This window comes from Staurois parvus, unplaced genomic scaffold (genome assembly GCF_062004578.1).
Source record: "Staurois parvus isolate SC_StPar_1 unplaced genomic scaffold, SC_StPar_1.0 ptg000597l, whole genome shotgun sequence".
Taxonomy (NCBI): domain Eukaryota; kingdom Metazoa; phylum Chordata; class Amphibia; order Anura; family Ranidae; genus Staurois; species Staurois parvus.
The window spans coordinates 1,864,474-1,880,908 of NW_028318393.1; the positions used below are offsets into that span (position 1 = coordinate 1,864,474).

Sequence of the window (16,435 nt, forward strand, 5' to 3'; positions counted from 1 at the left end):
GGATGTGGAGGGTTGGGCACGATGTATCACATTTGGTGGGAATGTCCAAAAATACACACATACTGGGAAAAAGTTACAAACCAAATCAAAATTCTCACTGGAGTGGAGATAGGATTGGATCCTGAAATCTGTCTTTTCCATAACTCAATGATATCTGGAAATAAATGTAAAGAACTGGGCATACTGGGCTACCTAAACGCAGCAAAAAGTCTGATTCCTAGGTTTTGGCGTAAGGTTGAGGCACCGAGGGAAGAAGATTGGATGAATAGAGTAGATCAGATTGCTAGATTGGAGAAACTCTATTATCTACAGGAAGATAGGATGGTGATGTATTATGCGAAATGGGAGAAATGGGAGGAGTTCAAAGTAAAGGTAAAGAAAGGTACTGAGTAAGTAAGCATAAAGAAAAGGGAAAGAGAGGATAAGAAGAAACGAAGAGAAAAGAGGTGGGGAAAGGATTAGGAAAAGGGAGAGAATATAGTAATTAGCATCTCTTTCTTTCTTAGTCTATCTCTTCGGTTCTCAAACCTAGGTTTCCAGAGAATATGAGATACAAGCCAATCAGTCAGATGTCAGGGGTATATAGTAGTGGGGTGGGAGGTGGGCGGGTAATGGGTTAAGGGAGTTATGGGGAGAAAATGAAAATGATACGAAACCAATGATTTATGAGAAATTGTAATATTATATTTTCAATATATGGAAATATGTATTGTTTTTTAAATGAAAAATGAATAAATATTTAAATTATAAAAAAAAAAAAAAAGAAAAAAAAACCATAAATAACAATATAAAAAAATAAAATAAAAATGTAAAAAAAAAGTTTAAAAATTAAAATTTTTGGTTATAAACTAATTTGGCTTATTTTTTTTTTTACTAAAAATATAACGGAATACATTTTGGTCAAGATTTATGATGAAAGATTATTTATTTGCAAAATTTTATAAGAAAAACACTTTTTTTCAAAATTTTTGGACTTTTTCATTTACATAGCAAAAAAAATAAAAATCCCAGCAGTGAATAAATACCACCAAAATAAAGCTTTATCTGTCTCAAAAAAATGGTAAAAAATTCATATGGTTACAGTATTGCATGACAGCGCAATTGTCATTCAAAGTGTGATAGCGCTGAAAGCTGAAAACTGCCCTGGACAGGAAGGGGGTAAAAGTATCCGGACAGGAAGTGGTTAATCATACTTAATACTCATAATATTTGTAAGATACAGCTTTAGCACCAATCTGAGCCAAATGTGAGAAGTTTGACCCCTTCTCCCATCACCTCATTTGGAATTGCAATTCCTCACAAACTTTCTGGTGGAAAACTACTAAATTTCTACTTCTTCAAATGGGTTGCCTGAACCCCCCCCGTTATTGCTGGAAGTATTTAGCAACATATAGATAGATACAGTACCCATTTTATTACTTTACCTAACTTTTCATTGTGGCTAGAAAGGTAGTGGCTACACACTGGTGGTCTCCTACTCTGCCTATGCTAGATAAATGATTTGATATTAGCACAGTTACAATGACTGAGTACAGCAGCCTTTCTAAATACAACAAAATAATAATAGGTCTGGTTGGTACATTCAGCCACCACATCCCTGCATATGAAAAACCAATAAAAAGAAAGCTTAAAGAATTGGGACTTTGTAGGTGCCGATACCCTCAGAGAAATGACAACCATATTTAATAAAACAAATAGCTTTTATTGTACAAATAGTTTAAAAGTATTCATGGGATATTAACATTCCATAAGAAAACATTCTGAAACTACAGCATCACATTATTTTCACAACATCACAATCCCCATCATGCACTTTCCCTCCCACATGGACATTAGATGTTAAATATTGCTTGCCGAAATGTGCTAGTCCATGAAAGGAAGGATGTGCCAAATCCTGACGTGTTTTGCACTTTAGCTTCTTCAGAGGTTCAAGGGTTGCAGTTGTGACTTGCTGCTAAGAGCATAAAAATAACATAGTGTATAATTACAAAATTATACAGCACTATACCGTTACCTTAATATATATATATATTTTATGAACATACATGTTCAAAATGGAGGAACATAAATCATACATCCTATTGCATTCTCACAGATGTGTAAGTAGGCACATAGTTGATACAATGGTACGAATAGCAGGAAGGGCAATCAGTAACCGTCCCCCAGCCCCAATGGTCACACATAGATAGGGAGAGAGAGTGGTAATGCTCCCCAAGAGCTGAAAAAGGCTATGTCAATCTATAAAAAAGATAACATGGTAACAACATAAACTTTGCCAGACACTACACACACATATGCCATGCACCAAAAACATGGCACTTACACAAATACCTTAGGCTGCAAAATGATCTATGGAACTTTGGAGTTGCCAACAACACAAAACAATCTAGATGGAGAGATATATATGTAAGGAAGCTGACAAAATCATGCAATCACTATCACCAACCAAAACAGCATGTATTTCTAGATGTAGATTATTAATAAGATCAGGGGAAATCGTTTAAAAAGCTTTATCAAAGTTCATCTAAAGCCAAGAAAAAAAAAATGTGATAATTGTTTTTTTAGTTTAGATACTTTTTCTGCAAGTACAACAAATACATCTTGATCCTGCCAGAAACCCAGTGTGCATTGACCTGAAATCCCAAGCATTATTATCAACCTGCCTAGTTCTACTCTGCTGGACTACAGAACAACTCACCCTATGTTATGAAGTTGACAAGATGAGGAGGTGTTCTGGAGTCCTAATACACTACTTGTTTTATGGTGACATACTGTAGATACAGTACAGTGAGTGAACATTATGTGTTACTGCTAGGATCACCAGGTGAAAAAGAAAATAGCCTGAAAAAAAGAAAGCAAATATAGCACATCTAAGGACTGGTAAGCTGTAATAGAAACATAGATCTAATGTAATGTATTAAAGTTTTGTTTTAGATACCCTTTAAAGCTAATTGGGGGTATAAGATAAGAAGTCTTTGTCCTTTGTTTATATTTTAATCCTATTATTGTTATTTGATGTTCTTTTCAAAGAGAGGAAATAAGTGGCAAAAGAAACAATAAAAGCGACAATCCACAAATTATTTTTTATGTTTCTTTTTAATTTTTTTTTTTTCTTCTTTCTGTGAAAACAGTAAAATTCATTGATGGGACTTTATGTCCAGTATATACAACATTAATCATTAAAACACCACATCATATTTACAAAATTATATTTTTTTTATTAAATAAGACATAAAAAACTAAATTAAATATATTAAAATCACCTTCTATGTCACAATATTTTGTGTAAGATTGACTATAGCAGATATAGATAATTACAACACCAAGGTCTATATGTTTCAGAACTGATCCATTTTCTCAGGACTGTACTGTATGTTGTTAAAGGATAAGTTCACCTTTGTAAAAAAAAAAATACATACACATCTTTTTGTAGGTAAAAAAGTGTGCATTTATTATTTTTTTACTATGATCCTGCAAAGCACTGCACCTGCGATCAGCAGATCCTGGGTGCAATGCAAGGTTCTTGCAGACTTGTCAGTGTATCTGTCTCCTCATACCTCATGAGAACAGGCAGCTACACTCTGACAGGAAGACTCAATGAACTAGTAGAGTGCTCAGCAGCACCCTAGTAGTTAATTGAGAACTACAAGCGGACAGCTGCAAAGGCTGTCGGTACTTGTAGTTTCCCTTTCTCAAAACGCTGTGAATGAATCATTGTTGGATTTTTAGACACATATAATACTCCTTCTAGTGTCTTGAGGCGATTATGAATGAAAGAGCCATTGAAATAAAAAATGAAGTGTGATTTTATTTTATCACACAATGGTGTAAAATAACAATGTAAAGCGTATTATGAACAGTTCCATGTAGATAAAACTACTGTAAAAATGACAAGCAAACGTTTAAAACAAAGTCACCATTATCTGTCATGGCTGTCCTTGCCATGTGCGATTCTCATGTCCTTGTCCAACTCAAAGTCCGAGAGAGAAGACGGAAGTGACGTTAATGATGATCTCTTGTCTTGCAGCACCTGTTCCAGCATCTCAGACGTGTGTATGCAAGAGTTATGTAGCGTGTAAGTGTGTGAGCGTGAGTGTCCCCTTGTCCGTTGTCTCATGGACTTTTAAGAGGCAAATGTACGTCATAGTTAGTGATCTTAATACCTTCTATGGAAATTATTACTGCTTAGCAAAGCCATTTCATAAAAGGAAGGGATGCTATACATATGATGTTTGATGGACAGGAACATATGTATGCTGATGTACTAATGACGTAATCCTCAGCTATATATTTACAGAATAGTATAGCTTAAGAACATATCAATGTATAATCACTAAACTATATATGTATCAATGTTAGAAACGTATACTAAATACACACAGATACTATTAAAATACGTAATGTAATAGTAAGTCACTTCTAATAACCTTGACATAACTAACAGATACTTTTAACCAACTATATCTAAATATAGTCTACTCAACTATCAGTTGGTATATACTATCTCAGCTTAACTTGTATATCTTTTGGTCTCAGCTATAATTGAAGAATAGTAAATACTACCATTTGTCACAGACCACTTACACATATTAATATTAATTATGACTAATCATAAAAACCAAATATTTTGCAAGCTTGCCATCAATATAAGTGCCGAATCATAATTTAGATTTAACATGTCCCCCTTATTATGATTAGTTCAGAATTAATGTTTAATCAATGCACACTTCATTCATGTCCCATACACACCATCTTATACCAAATGATCGTATATATTCTTCATAACTGGACCAATCAAAAATAACTTTCCTACAAAACTCTATACCTTATCTTTCAGTTTCTCTTCCTAAAAATTCTTAATCATAATGTTAATTGATATATGATAATAGTAATAATAGTTAATAATAATAATAATTAAATTATGTAATAATATTTGTATAATATTTTAACTCTCCGGAAATATACTTTCCATTCTAAAATGTGTCATAAGTTTATATTGCTCCTATAAGAGTAATATGTTTCTTAAATCTTTTAACAAAAGATATTCTAATAACTGGAATAACTCTATGAAGTTTTAACCAAAAAATATTCCGTATATGAATATGTAAAAAATAATAATAATAATATTATCCCAATATGGTCTTTATTTGTGAGTCAAGTTTAAACTTCCAACAATGGCGTCTGATATGACCTTGTTTATGACAGTGAAAGCATGTGCTATACTCATTATGGCTCACTTGCTTGCATCTGTCGTTGTCATTCTTACTGGGACCTGTAGTTCCTGGCATAACTGTAGTCTGACTGTTGTTGTCACTTTGAAGCACAGCTACCTCATAAGTGAGATTGCTATTTTTCAATTTTCTCCGAATTTTGTCAATGAAACTTACTATGTCATTCAAATTTTGTTTTTCCTCTGCTATGACAATGGTTACTGGGTCTAAATACGTGAATTTCTTTACAAAAGCTTTGATCATAGCTGAGTCTTCCTCATTTTCTACTCCAAATATAATTTTATATGCTTTGGAAAACTTAGTTTTAAACTCAAAAGGGTCTTCGTCAGCAGTAGTCTGAAGTAAGTCTAGCATTTCTACAGAAGGTACGTCTTCACCTGTTGAACATAACAGCAATTGTCGCAGTCTGTCTGTCGCGTCATTATGTTTTTTCTGATCTTTATTGTTAATAACAGAATTTTTAATTCGAGACATAAATTTAATTGGGAGCCACATCGGAAATAAATAATTTATGTCATGATTTGAAATCTGATGGCATTTGACATGCATTTCATATATTTCCATGTTGCTGTAGATATCTTTATCTGGATCATAAGCAGGGATGTCTTTTAAAACTTTCATTAATTGATTATGTATTTGCAACTTAAGTTTTGCAGTTTTACATAACAATTCTTTATGTTTAATTTGTGTTTGATCATCAGAGTCAATATCCGAACTTTCAGAAATATCGGCCAGCCGTGGCTCTGATTTTGAATCACTCTGTTTGTCATCTGTGTTTATCATGGCAACCTGTTTACTGTCATCCTGCAGTCTTAACAAAAGATTTGTCTTTGAGTCAATTTGTTCCTCAAGATTCTCTATGTAATTACAAAAAATGTCACAGTTTGGGCAACTAGGAGCATCTTGAGACAAATTTTCATGCTGTTCTGTATTCTGTACAGTGCTACATTCTGTCTGTTTTAATGTACAAGCTTTTTTAACAGATAAATCAACATTCAAAATCATTTTGTTGAATATTCTTACTAAATTTAAGATGTTAGATATCTTCTTACGCTGTCTGTGCACAGTAAATCTAGATTTATCTATCTGAATATTGGCCTGTAAACATTCGTTATACATATAGTGCCATAGCTGACTGTCTTCAGGATATAAAGAAACATCTTTAAATTCTAACTTGCTTTCATTTACTAAGTCATCAATAAATTCCATAATTGTTACTCACCGTAATCAGAAGATTTTCTCGTTTGACCCGGCTCAGTCACTGGACCTCTCGTCCAAGTCTGTTTAATCGCCTGTTCTGCTAGGTTATTTTCACCGTGTTTTCCCAAGACTTGACAATCACAGAATTGTGCGTAGTTTTCCCCCTTAACAAGGCATGGGGGAATACGTAGAAAAAACGTTCGGCGGTGGCTGGCTCACCAAAATGTTGGATTTTTAGACACATATAATACTTCTTCTAGTGTCTTGAGGCGATTATGAATGAAAGAGCCATTGAAATAAAAAATGAAGTGTGATTTTATTTTATCACACAATGGTGTAAAATAACAATGTAAAGCGTATTATGAACAGTTCCATGTAGATAAAACTACTGTAAAAATGACAAGCAAACGTTTAAAACAAAGTCACCATTATCTGTCATGGCTGTCCTTGCCATGTGCGATTCTCATGTCCTTGTCCAACTCAAAGTCCGAGAGAGAAGACGGAAGTGACGTTAATGATGATCTCTTGTCTTGCAGCACCTGTTCCAGCATCTCAGACGTGTGTATGCAAGAGTTATGTAGCGTGTAAGTGTGTGAGCGTGAGTGTCCCCTTGTCCGTTGTCTCATGGACTTTTAAGAGGCAAATGTACGTCATAGTTAGTGATCTTAATACCTTCTATGGAAATTATTACTGCTTAGCAAAGCCATTTCATAAAAGGAAGGGATGCTATACATATGATGTTTGATGGACAGGAACATATGTATGCTGATGTACTAATGACGTAATCCTCAGCTATATATTTACAGAATAGTATAGCTTAAGAACATATCAATGTATAATCACTAAACTATATATGTATCAATGTTAGAAATGTATACTAAATACACACAGATACTATTAAAATACGTAATGTAATAGTAAGTCACTTCTAATAACCTTGACATAACTAACAGATACTTTTAACCAACTATATCTAAATATAGTCTACTCAACTATCAGTTGGTATATACTATCTCAGCTTAACTTGTATATCTTTTGGTCTCAGCTATAATTGAAGAATAGTAAATACTACCATTTGTCACAGACCACTTACACATATTAATATTAATTATGACTAATCATAAAAACCAAATATTTTGCAAGCTTGCCATCAATATAAGTGCCGAATCATAATTTAGATGTAACAATCATACAGCTGGGTGGGCGGAGCCATGCACAGTCATTTTTTTTTAAATTGTGACAGCGAGCAGGGGGGAAGATTCCCTGAGAGCTGTCAAAACGGGGGAACAGGGGGAACGGAGCCCAGTGCATCGGAATATGGGTGTAGCATGGAACATGTTACAAAAGTTGTACTTATCCTGTAACACTTATTATTTTACTTATAAATGTTATGCCAATATTATCTCATGATAAGTTTATGTATGTAGTTTTCACTGAAAGAAAACATGACAAAAATATGTTAATAGACTTCATATATTGTTTGTTTCATGCTATATATTTGATGGAAATCATACAAATTATCATACATTTACCAAATCCACACTGTCCTCCCCTCTACATATCAAACTGGGGGGGGGCGCATAGATATACTGTATATCAGATATATGTGTGCTGTAAGTGGGGAAGGCCTATAAACGTCACTTAAATAACTGTACTTTTTTTTTGTCCAGATGAAGTCCAAATAAAGTCTGATAGCTGCCAAATGCAGATGGACTTCCAGGACCAAGGCTATGAAACATGTGGAAAGAGTGAAAATGAAATGGATCGAGAAACAACAAGTCCAGGTAATAATAGAATGTCCAATTTAATTTTTATTAATTCTATTTATTTTTGTAATACTTCTGAGCGTGGGCAGTGACAGGAACCATGTGACCTGCTGTGACCAATCAGATATATTGCTTCTTTTTCCTTTGCCTTCTTCAGCATGAGTCTCAGCATGTTGTACATTTAGAAGGTACATCTGTAGAGGTCTGGCAGTATGTGGTTTTGGTGGCCTTCCACGTCTAGTGAACCTTTTCCCAGTTCTTTTGCATAATTGTTTCTTTCAGAATAGGAAGGAAAGTGTATATGGAAAAGTGCATCACACGAGCTGCTTGCCACTCTGGCAGTTAGACTGTGGACCCTATTGACCCCTCTTTATCTTACTTAAGAGGGGTCCCTGTGGAGGAGGGTATATAAGATTGGGATGACCTGGTGTTTGAGGTTTCTTCTGCTTCTGTTTTTAAGATCATTTGTTGCATGGTGGATTATCAATACGGTGGTCGAATCGTGGCTCTATGCTCTAGTGTAGCGTGAGTTTCTTTCAGACATTCTATGCAGCTGTGTAATCCTATCACATCTGCTTCAAAAGTGGAATCTCTATGAGGTGCAGGTCCTTGGGATTGTCATCTGGGTCCTGTCTGAGTGCGCCCTCTATCCTCTCTGAGACTGCCTCTAGGTCTTGCTTGGTGGGTAGGATGCTCATTATAACTCACTCCCTTTCTGTCCTATGTGGGCCAACATTTCACTGAAATAAGTTTGGGTCACAGCAATAGGGAGTGTGCCATGTTTTCCTCCCTGAAGACATTTGTGGTCATGGCAGGGTTGGGATGAGGACCAGGTTCTATTAATGGAGGGCTGGATTTACATGTGATGTTGCTCTGTGGCCTTAAAGTGATTCTAAAGGCTTATTAAAATAAAATAATAATAACAAACATGTCTATACTTACCTGCTGTGTGAGGGGGTTTTGCACAGAGCAACCCTGATCCTCCTCTTCTCAGGTCCCCCGCAGGCTCTCTGGCCCATCCCTCTTGTTGGATTCCCCCACAGAAAGCAGCTTGCTATGGGGGCACCCGCTGCTCCATGTGTCCATTCTCACATGTGTCCATGTATAGAATACATGAAGGTAAAAAACCTTCAGCCTTTACAACCACTTTAAATTCAGTGGGTCTTGCTCGGCTGTAGTTGTGGCCTTGTTCAATGGTTTGGGGAACATGCTTGTATGTCAAATTACTGATGGATCAAGGCATTATGGGTATTCAGAAAGATCTGTGCTTTCCCCACTTCTTCAGCTTGTGTCTGGGTGATTGCTGACTTCTCTATAGTGCAACTCTACTTCATCATCGCCAAGCTAGACCCCTATGTACTTTTCAATTTATGAACTTTGGGTGTATGAGCAAGCCTTAAAAAAAGTAATAAAAATACATTGCATGTACCCCATATGCCCTAGTTTTCTTTGCTTGATTCAGCTGCTGTGCTTATCCACTCTCCAATGCTCCTGGGATATTAATGGGCCCTTAGAGTCCTCACATACATGATAGGATCACTGGCCCTGCATTGTGCATGATGACATCTGAGCACAGAGAGGTGAAAATAGCAGCTTCAGGAGATTGGTTGTACAGCAGGGAAGAAGCCTATAGAAGCAAAAAATAAGGTAAGTATTTCAGTTTGTTCCTCACCTATAGATTAACCACTTCCCACCAGGCCTATTGTAATTTGATGGCTGGGGGGGACTTTTGTTCTGTTTTATGGAAAGTGCCTTGCACGTGGCCCTGCAGCCGTGATCTGTCACCCACTGTGTCCACCAGACACAGCCGATGACAAATCCCTGTACTGGCTGGCTACTGGTACCATGTGATCACTGTGACCAATCACAGCAGATCATATGACAATTGTAATTGTCATGCCATTCATTGTGTACAATTGTATTGCTAGCTGTGAATGCACTGCTATAAGCAATTATTTGTAAAAAAAAATGTATAAATCCTGATCATTTCCCCGAGTACAACAATGTTACTATGTATTGCTGTGTATTAACATTGTATTGCTCTGGTCACAGTAAAAAAAGGTAAAAAAAAAAAAGAAAAAGGTGTAATAAAAAGAAAAAAAAATCTGAAAAAAATTATTAAAAATGTTTGGGGGGTGTTTTTCGTCCTGTCATCAGTCAGTATCCCTGATCACCACCACATCAGTTATATGATGATGCTGTACTGCACTGGTGACAGTATGTAAAAGGAAAAAAAAACTGTGGCTTTTTTTTTTTAATTTCTACATTTTCCAAAAAACTATGAAAAAAAGAATTACGTTAAAAAACTTGCAATGTTTCTCACTAAATACCTTGGACTGTCTACTTTCGAAAAAGGGGTCATTTGGGGGTATTTGTACTGTTCTGACATTTTAGGGCCTCAAGAAATGAGATGTCAGTACATCAGGATTAATCAATTTTCAAGATTCAGATTTTAGCATTCCCCACTCTGTTGATGTCCTATTCTCAGTGTGAGGCAGTTTCTTCCTGCCATTGCTTCTATCTGCAAGAGGCATGTGCTTTTACACCTTGGTTAGTCCTTGCTGCCTAAAATGACCCGTCACCTCTGGCTATTAACCTCTCCTGCTTAAGCAGCTGGTTGTATGTAACCAAGGTTATTATGTTGTTCCTCTGAAGCAGTACCACATGTTGGCTCCAAATGCAAAGGAAGCAGCCCACTGCATCAGGTCTTTGCATCTTATGATTCACTAACAGATATGGGGTGGCCTGCAGTGTCCTCCTAAGGGTCCCAACACTGATAGCCTGGTTCATTGTCCCAGCTTCAGTCAAATCACTCCTCGGAGTCTCTCTTAACTACATCATCTATGTTCCCTTCCTCTACCCTATCCAGTGAGGAGTTCTCTGCAACTGAACTAGATTTTATGGACCAACTTGTAACTATCTTTGCTAGTAGCGAATAGCAGAGGTTGTAAGTGTACCTCTACGAATCCCCCTCCTGAATCTTTTTTGGACATTCCTACAGCTGTGGAACCCTCTGACGCTTTTGCTGTGGAAGTACTGTCTGAAGTAGTATTTCACAAGTCTTTAATGGATGATTTTGTTCCTAAAGAACCCCAATCAGCTGATTTAGCCCATAGGCCTAAACCCATCTTATAGTAAAGGATCTAGCTACAGTCCCTACTGACCCTTTAGCTGTAGAGCATTTAGAGCTTTTGCCTTCAGCCCCACACTAATGAGATGAGAGCTTAATTGATATTGTCAGTGTTATCTCCTGAATAAGCCTCTAGTCTGTAAATGCCTGGAAATTTCTTTGGCTGAAATGTGGCCTATGGTACAGTAATGTAATTTGAAAAAAAAAACGCTTGCTGCTTAAGCCTTTTGATTGTCAATGCCTTTTTGGCATAAATTACATCACTGGTAAGAGTATTAATTTTCCTGAGCAGAAGATGCCTAAGCTTTAAACTGGCAAATCTTCCCCCTCCTCTGAAGCCAAAAAAGACTTCTTCACACTTCAAATCCAATTCTAAGGGAGGGGCACAATCACAATATATTCACAAACCTTAGGTCTCTAAATCCTTCAAGTCTGCAGAAAAGTCCTCTTCAACATGATGGGATGCCCTGACTTTGCAAAGGTCAACAGATGTTCCTCCATTCTCAGACACCTGAAGAGACAGAATTTCAGATGCTTGGTTATGGGAGCTGGTTTTAACCACCTAAGCTCTTTCCAGTATACAAATGCTATATCCATTTTGCTGTGAGCACACAACACTATCAGTTTGTAGACCTACTGTTTGACCTATTGCCACACCCAGTTTTCACCAAGATTATGGCCCTACTGCTAATCTTACTATGTTCCCAAGTATTCCCATTAGAGGATATCTAGATGAGCTGCTTCCAAGGGTACAGTTGGCTCAAATACTCACCTCCATTGAGACAGTTTAATTCGTTCAGTTCAACCCCAGGCCCTTCCAACACAAAATTCTGTCATCATGGGACAAATCGGTTCAATCTCTGGACAACCAGATATGCTTGACACTGAAAACCAGCTTGTCTCTGACTTGTTGGCTTATGAATCCAGCTATGGAGTCAGAGAATTCCTTCCTCCTGTTCTCTTGGACAATCCTCACTATATAAGACAACCTGATCAACTGGGGAAAAACCTAATACACCCTGTTAGTGCAAGGGACTTGGATGTCAGGGGATATCAGCAATTTGGCTGCCCTTGTAACCTTAAACGCCCTAACTAGTGGGTCACCAGGTCAGAATTCAGTTGCAAAATGCCATGGCAATGCCATACATCAACCATTAAGGAGGAACTAGAAATCAGGTTGTGGCAAAATAGCTCAAATGGAATCTACTCTGAACAAATCTCTCTGTTCCAGCCCTGTCTGACTGTCACATACCAGCCGTGGACAAGCAGAACAGATCCAGGGGAAATGGTTCCTGCACCTGAAAGTGTTTTAGGTCCTGTATCACAGGTGGGGAACACCAGATATGGATCTTCTGGCTTCCAGATTTAACAACAAACTGGGTAGGCTTGTTTCCAGCTGCAGCTATCTGGTGGAAGTAGTAGATACTCTGATGGCTCTGTGGGATCAATACAACTATATTTATGCCTTTACCCCTCAGAAATTCCTTCCTCTCTTACTCTACAGGATCAAGATGGAGAGTATTTTAATATTTCTCTTTAGCCCAAGTGGCCTAGGTGGACATGGTACTCCAACCTGTTTAAACTTCTGGCAGATACTCAGTGCGCCCTTACAAACTATCTGGATCTCCTGTCTCATGGACCAGTTTACCACCCTGCTTTAAACTCACTGGTTTTTAACAATATGGCTGCTGAAGTCCAGATCTTGAGAGACTGTGGTCTCTCTAATTTGGTGATTCCCATGCTATTAAAAAAATCTACTTTTGAAGGTCTACTTTCATACATTGAAGGTTTCACCCAACAACATACTCTCTGGGAAGGATCCTGAATTTTCTCCAGTCAGGCTTGGATTAGCATTTGACCCACACAAATCTTGGCTCATATGATCTTGTTCCAAAGACTGACAGCCTCCCATTCCTTGGTTAAGACTATTGTACAAGGTTTCTCCTGTAGAGCCTGTGACTCTGTGGGATGTGAATTTGGTCGTATTGACTCTTAAAAACTGCCATTTGAACACTTTAGGGATATTGCCCTGTCCACCCTTGCTCACAAGGGTTGGTAGCCTTGTGTGTCTGAGCTGGCAGCCTTGTCTTGTAAAGGACCTTTTCTGACCTAACACAATGACAAAGTGGTGCTGAGACCTAGAGCATTCTTCCTTTCTAAGGTGGTAATCAGGACATTACCACCTTAGAAAGGACATAGAGATGTTCTTCCATCTCTATGTCCAGCTTGAATACACAAACCCTTCAGTGCCTGGACATTTTTCATGCTGTATGGATTTACCTCTCAGCCACTGCTTCTATGAGAAAGATAGACTCTTTTTTTCTGTTGGTCCTCGTATAAGGGAACCAGCTTCTTGTTCCACCATTCCTCAGTGACTTAGACAAAATATTATTCAGCCTGTTACCTTAGGGCTTGTTTTATGTCAAGGTGCTCTGTACTAGATCTGTGGTTCGAAGATTTGCAAAGTTGCCACCTGATCCTCTGCTTGAACATTCATAAGTTTTAAGCAGGTGGATGTTTAGGCCTTGTATGATGCTGACTATGGGTGTAAGGTCCTTCAGGGCCTGTTAATGTTTTGTTACTATTGCCCACCCCTTGTTTGACTGCATTTGGACATCCCAATCATGTCAGCATATGATACCAATCATAGCAGAATAAGATTTAGTAGAAAAAAAAAGCAGTACTTAGGAGTAGATCACAGTGGGGTGAGACTTGAGTTTCTTAATGAACAGAAAGAAACAGATTTTAAAGTACTGCTTTTCTAGAAAAACTATGCATACTGGGAGTGGGAGGGGTTATACCTGGATGGTCAGAAACTTTTTTGTTTGCTGGTGTCTTCTGTAGGTTTCAATGTAACCCAGTCTTATACTGTCCTGTGTGCTTTAATTAACACTAGAAATTGGATTTTAGAAGTAAGTAAAAATCTTGTAATACAAGTGACTAGTAAAATTCAATTATATATTAAACATTTTTGACTGTGGTTAGGTTTTAAGGTAAACATACATCATGTACAATAGTCCTAGAATATCTATTTCTTAAATTTGAAATAACATTTCTTTCCTTAGACTTCGATGATGATGATGATTTGTTTACAGAGGGCAATAACTTGTCCAGTCAGGCTACTAGTTCGCCTTTGGGGAAAATTCACTTTCAACAAACTAACAGAAACATTAACTTAAATAAATCAGAAGATGCCATTGTTCTGAAACAGCTTGTGAAGACTTTGAGGGCACAACTGGAGAAGTCGCAAAATCTAATCCAAGCTCTGCAAAACCAAAGTTATTCCTCATCTCGTGGTTCCACATTATATGGTCTTGCAGATGAACGTGAAGGCTGTTGGTCAGATGCTGCCGGAATGAATCATCCTCGAAGTTTAGATCAGTTAGCTCAAAGAGTATTTGTACTGGAGATGCAATTTTACCAGTTTCGGAAAGATATAGGGAATCATTCCCAAATAAGTTCAATTAAAGAGGCTGGGTGAGTAGCACAATGAAGTAAATTAATCTTATATATTTTAAAGGTACACATTATTCAAAATTTAAAATGAAATTGTAAGTTCTGGTAAAACTGTTTTTTTCAGTGAGATTTGAAATGTACATGTGCTTTGTCTTTTCTTTCTACTCTGACACCTGACACTTTCACAGACAACAATTAACTCCTGACAGATGTTCTAATGTATCTTCACTCATTTCACTTAGTCCAATAAACGTGACACCACAGAATGTTCATCCTCTGCCCCGTCACTACTTTCCTCCAACAATTCCATTAACTTTCTGATGGTACAATATTTAGCGTGAGATAACAAAATACAGATGTAAGAGAAAAAATGTTGTGTTCTCTTTTATACAGCAACCATACCTTTCCTGTGTTTGTCAACTGTGGGCTGCAGTTACCATGAACAAAACTTTTCCCTGGTCCCACTGCCTTGGACAAAGGTTTGGCAAACCTCTTCAATTAGAAGAAATATCTTCTTATCTAATCATAGTGCTGACAAAGCAAGCCGAACAAATGCTAGAAACAAAATTAATTCACAGTATAACCAATAAACAACAAACAGTGCACAGGGACGTAAACGAGACAAGGATTGGAGTTTTTCTGATGCTGACATGCTTCTCCAGCACCTTCTGGCTGACATTCTGTTCAGGGAATGGTAGCCTTATTTCCTCATCAGCGAAGCAGATGACCAGGGTTGGTTAGATGTATATTATTCTCATTGTTATGCTGCATATTGATACCATTTTCTGTAATTGTGCCTTGTGGCACTGTGCTGTGATTGCAAACAGAAAGCACTATCTGTTGTGGTCTGTTCTAATACATGCCCCATTCCTTTGGAGGAGAGATTTATGATTAACCTTCTACTAATTGCTATTAGACCTCCTATAGTTTAAAAGGTCTTATCTTAAAAAGTAACTCCACTTTTGTTGAAAAAAAATAATTCCTCTCAAGGTCAATGTAAATTACAAGGATTTTAACAAACGTTGCTGCAGATTCTTACCTTTTGTTATTCTGAAGAAATAGCTGTTTGTCTATGTCCATGTGCCGACTGAATCTGTATGGGAGTGATTTCATAATTATCAATCAGCTGCTGCACCTGCAGGGCTCTAATAAGGAAACTTGCAGGGTCTGCATCCCTTTAGATATGATTTCCCTTTGGGAGTATCTGACCAAAAATGACACTTTTGTTGCAGGTGATGCCAAACATCTCACTTGTATCTTAGTGCAGACTTCTGAGGAAATCAGTGAGCCAATCACACAAGCAGGATATGACATTTCTGGGGGGTGTTCTGTACACCATCTGTGTACAGAATGCCTTTGGGCACCCATTTTGAACTGCATTTTACAGAAAATGACAGTTCTGCATACTAAAAAGGAAATGTAATTTTTAATAATATTAAATTACAATATGACTTGTGTCTCAATTGTATATGCTATATTATTTTTTCCCTATTTTTTTCCCACAAAAATGGAGCTACCATTTATGGAGAGAGTGCTTGGGCTGGCATATGATGGAAGGAGGGAATACCTGTTGGTGGCATGCTATAGTTTTAAAAAGATTGTTTTTGGACCGGCTTATGTTGGACTCTGTTGGACTGTGGGAATTCACTTTT

General features: G+C 37.2%; 1 protein-coding gene across 4 annotated transcripts in view; it reads left to right on the top strand.

Moving 5' to 3' along the window:
• Positions 1-16,435, top strand: part of LOC149449887 (myomegalin-like) — a 415,368-nt gene that overhangs the window by 309,967 nt on the left and 88,966 nt on the right. For all 4 annotated transcript variants that reach the window (XM_089692642.1, XM_089692639.1, XM_089692640.1 and 1 more), the window contains 2 exons: positions 8,102-8,215; positions 14,393-14,804. In XM_089692642.1, the coding sequence (XP_089548768.1) occupies positions 8,102-8,215; positions 14,393-14,804 (526 nt within the window). The remainder of the gene's footprint in view (positions 1-8,101; positions 8,216-14,392; positions 14,805-16,435) is intronic.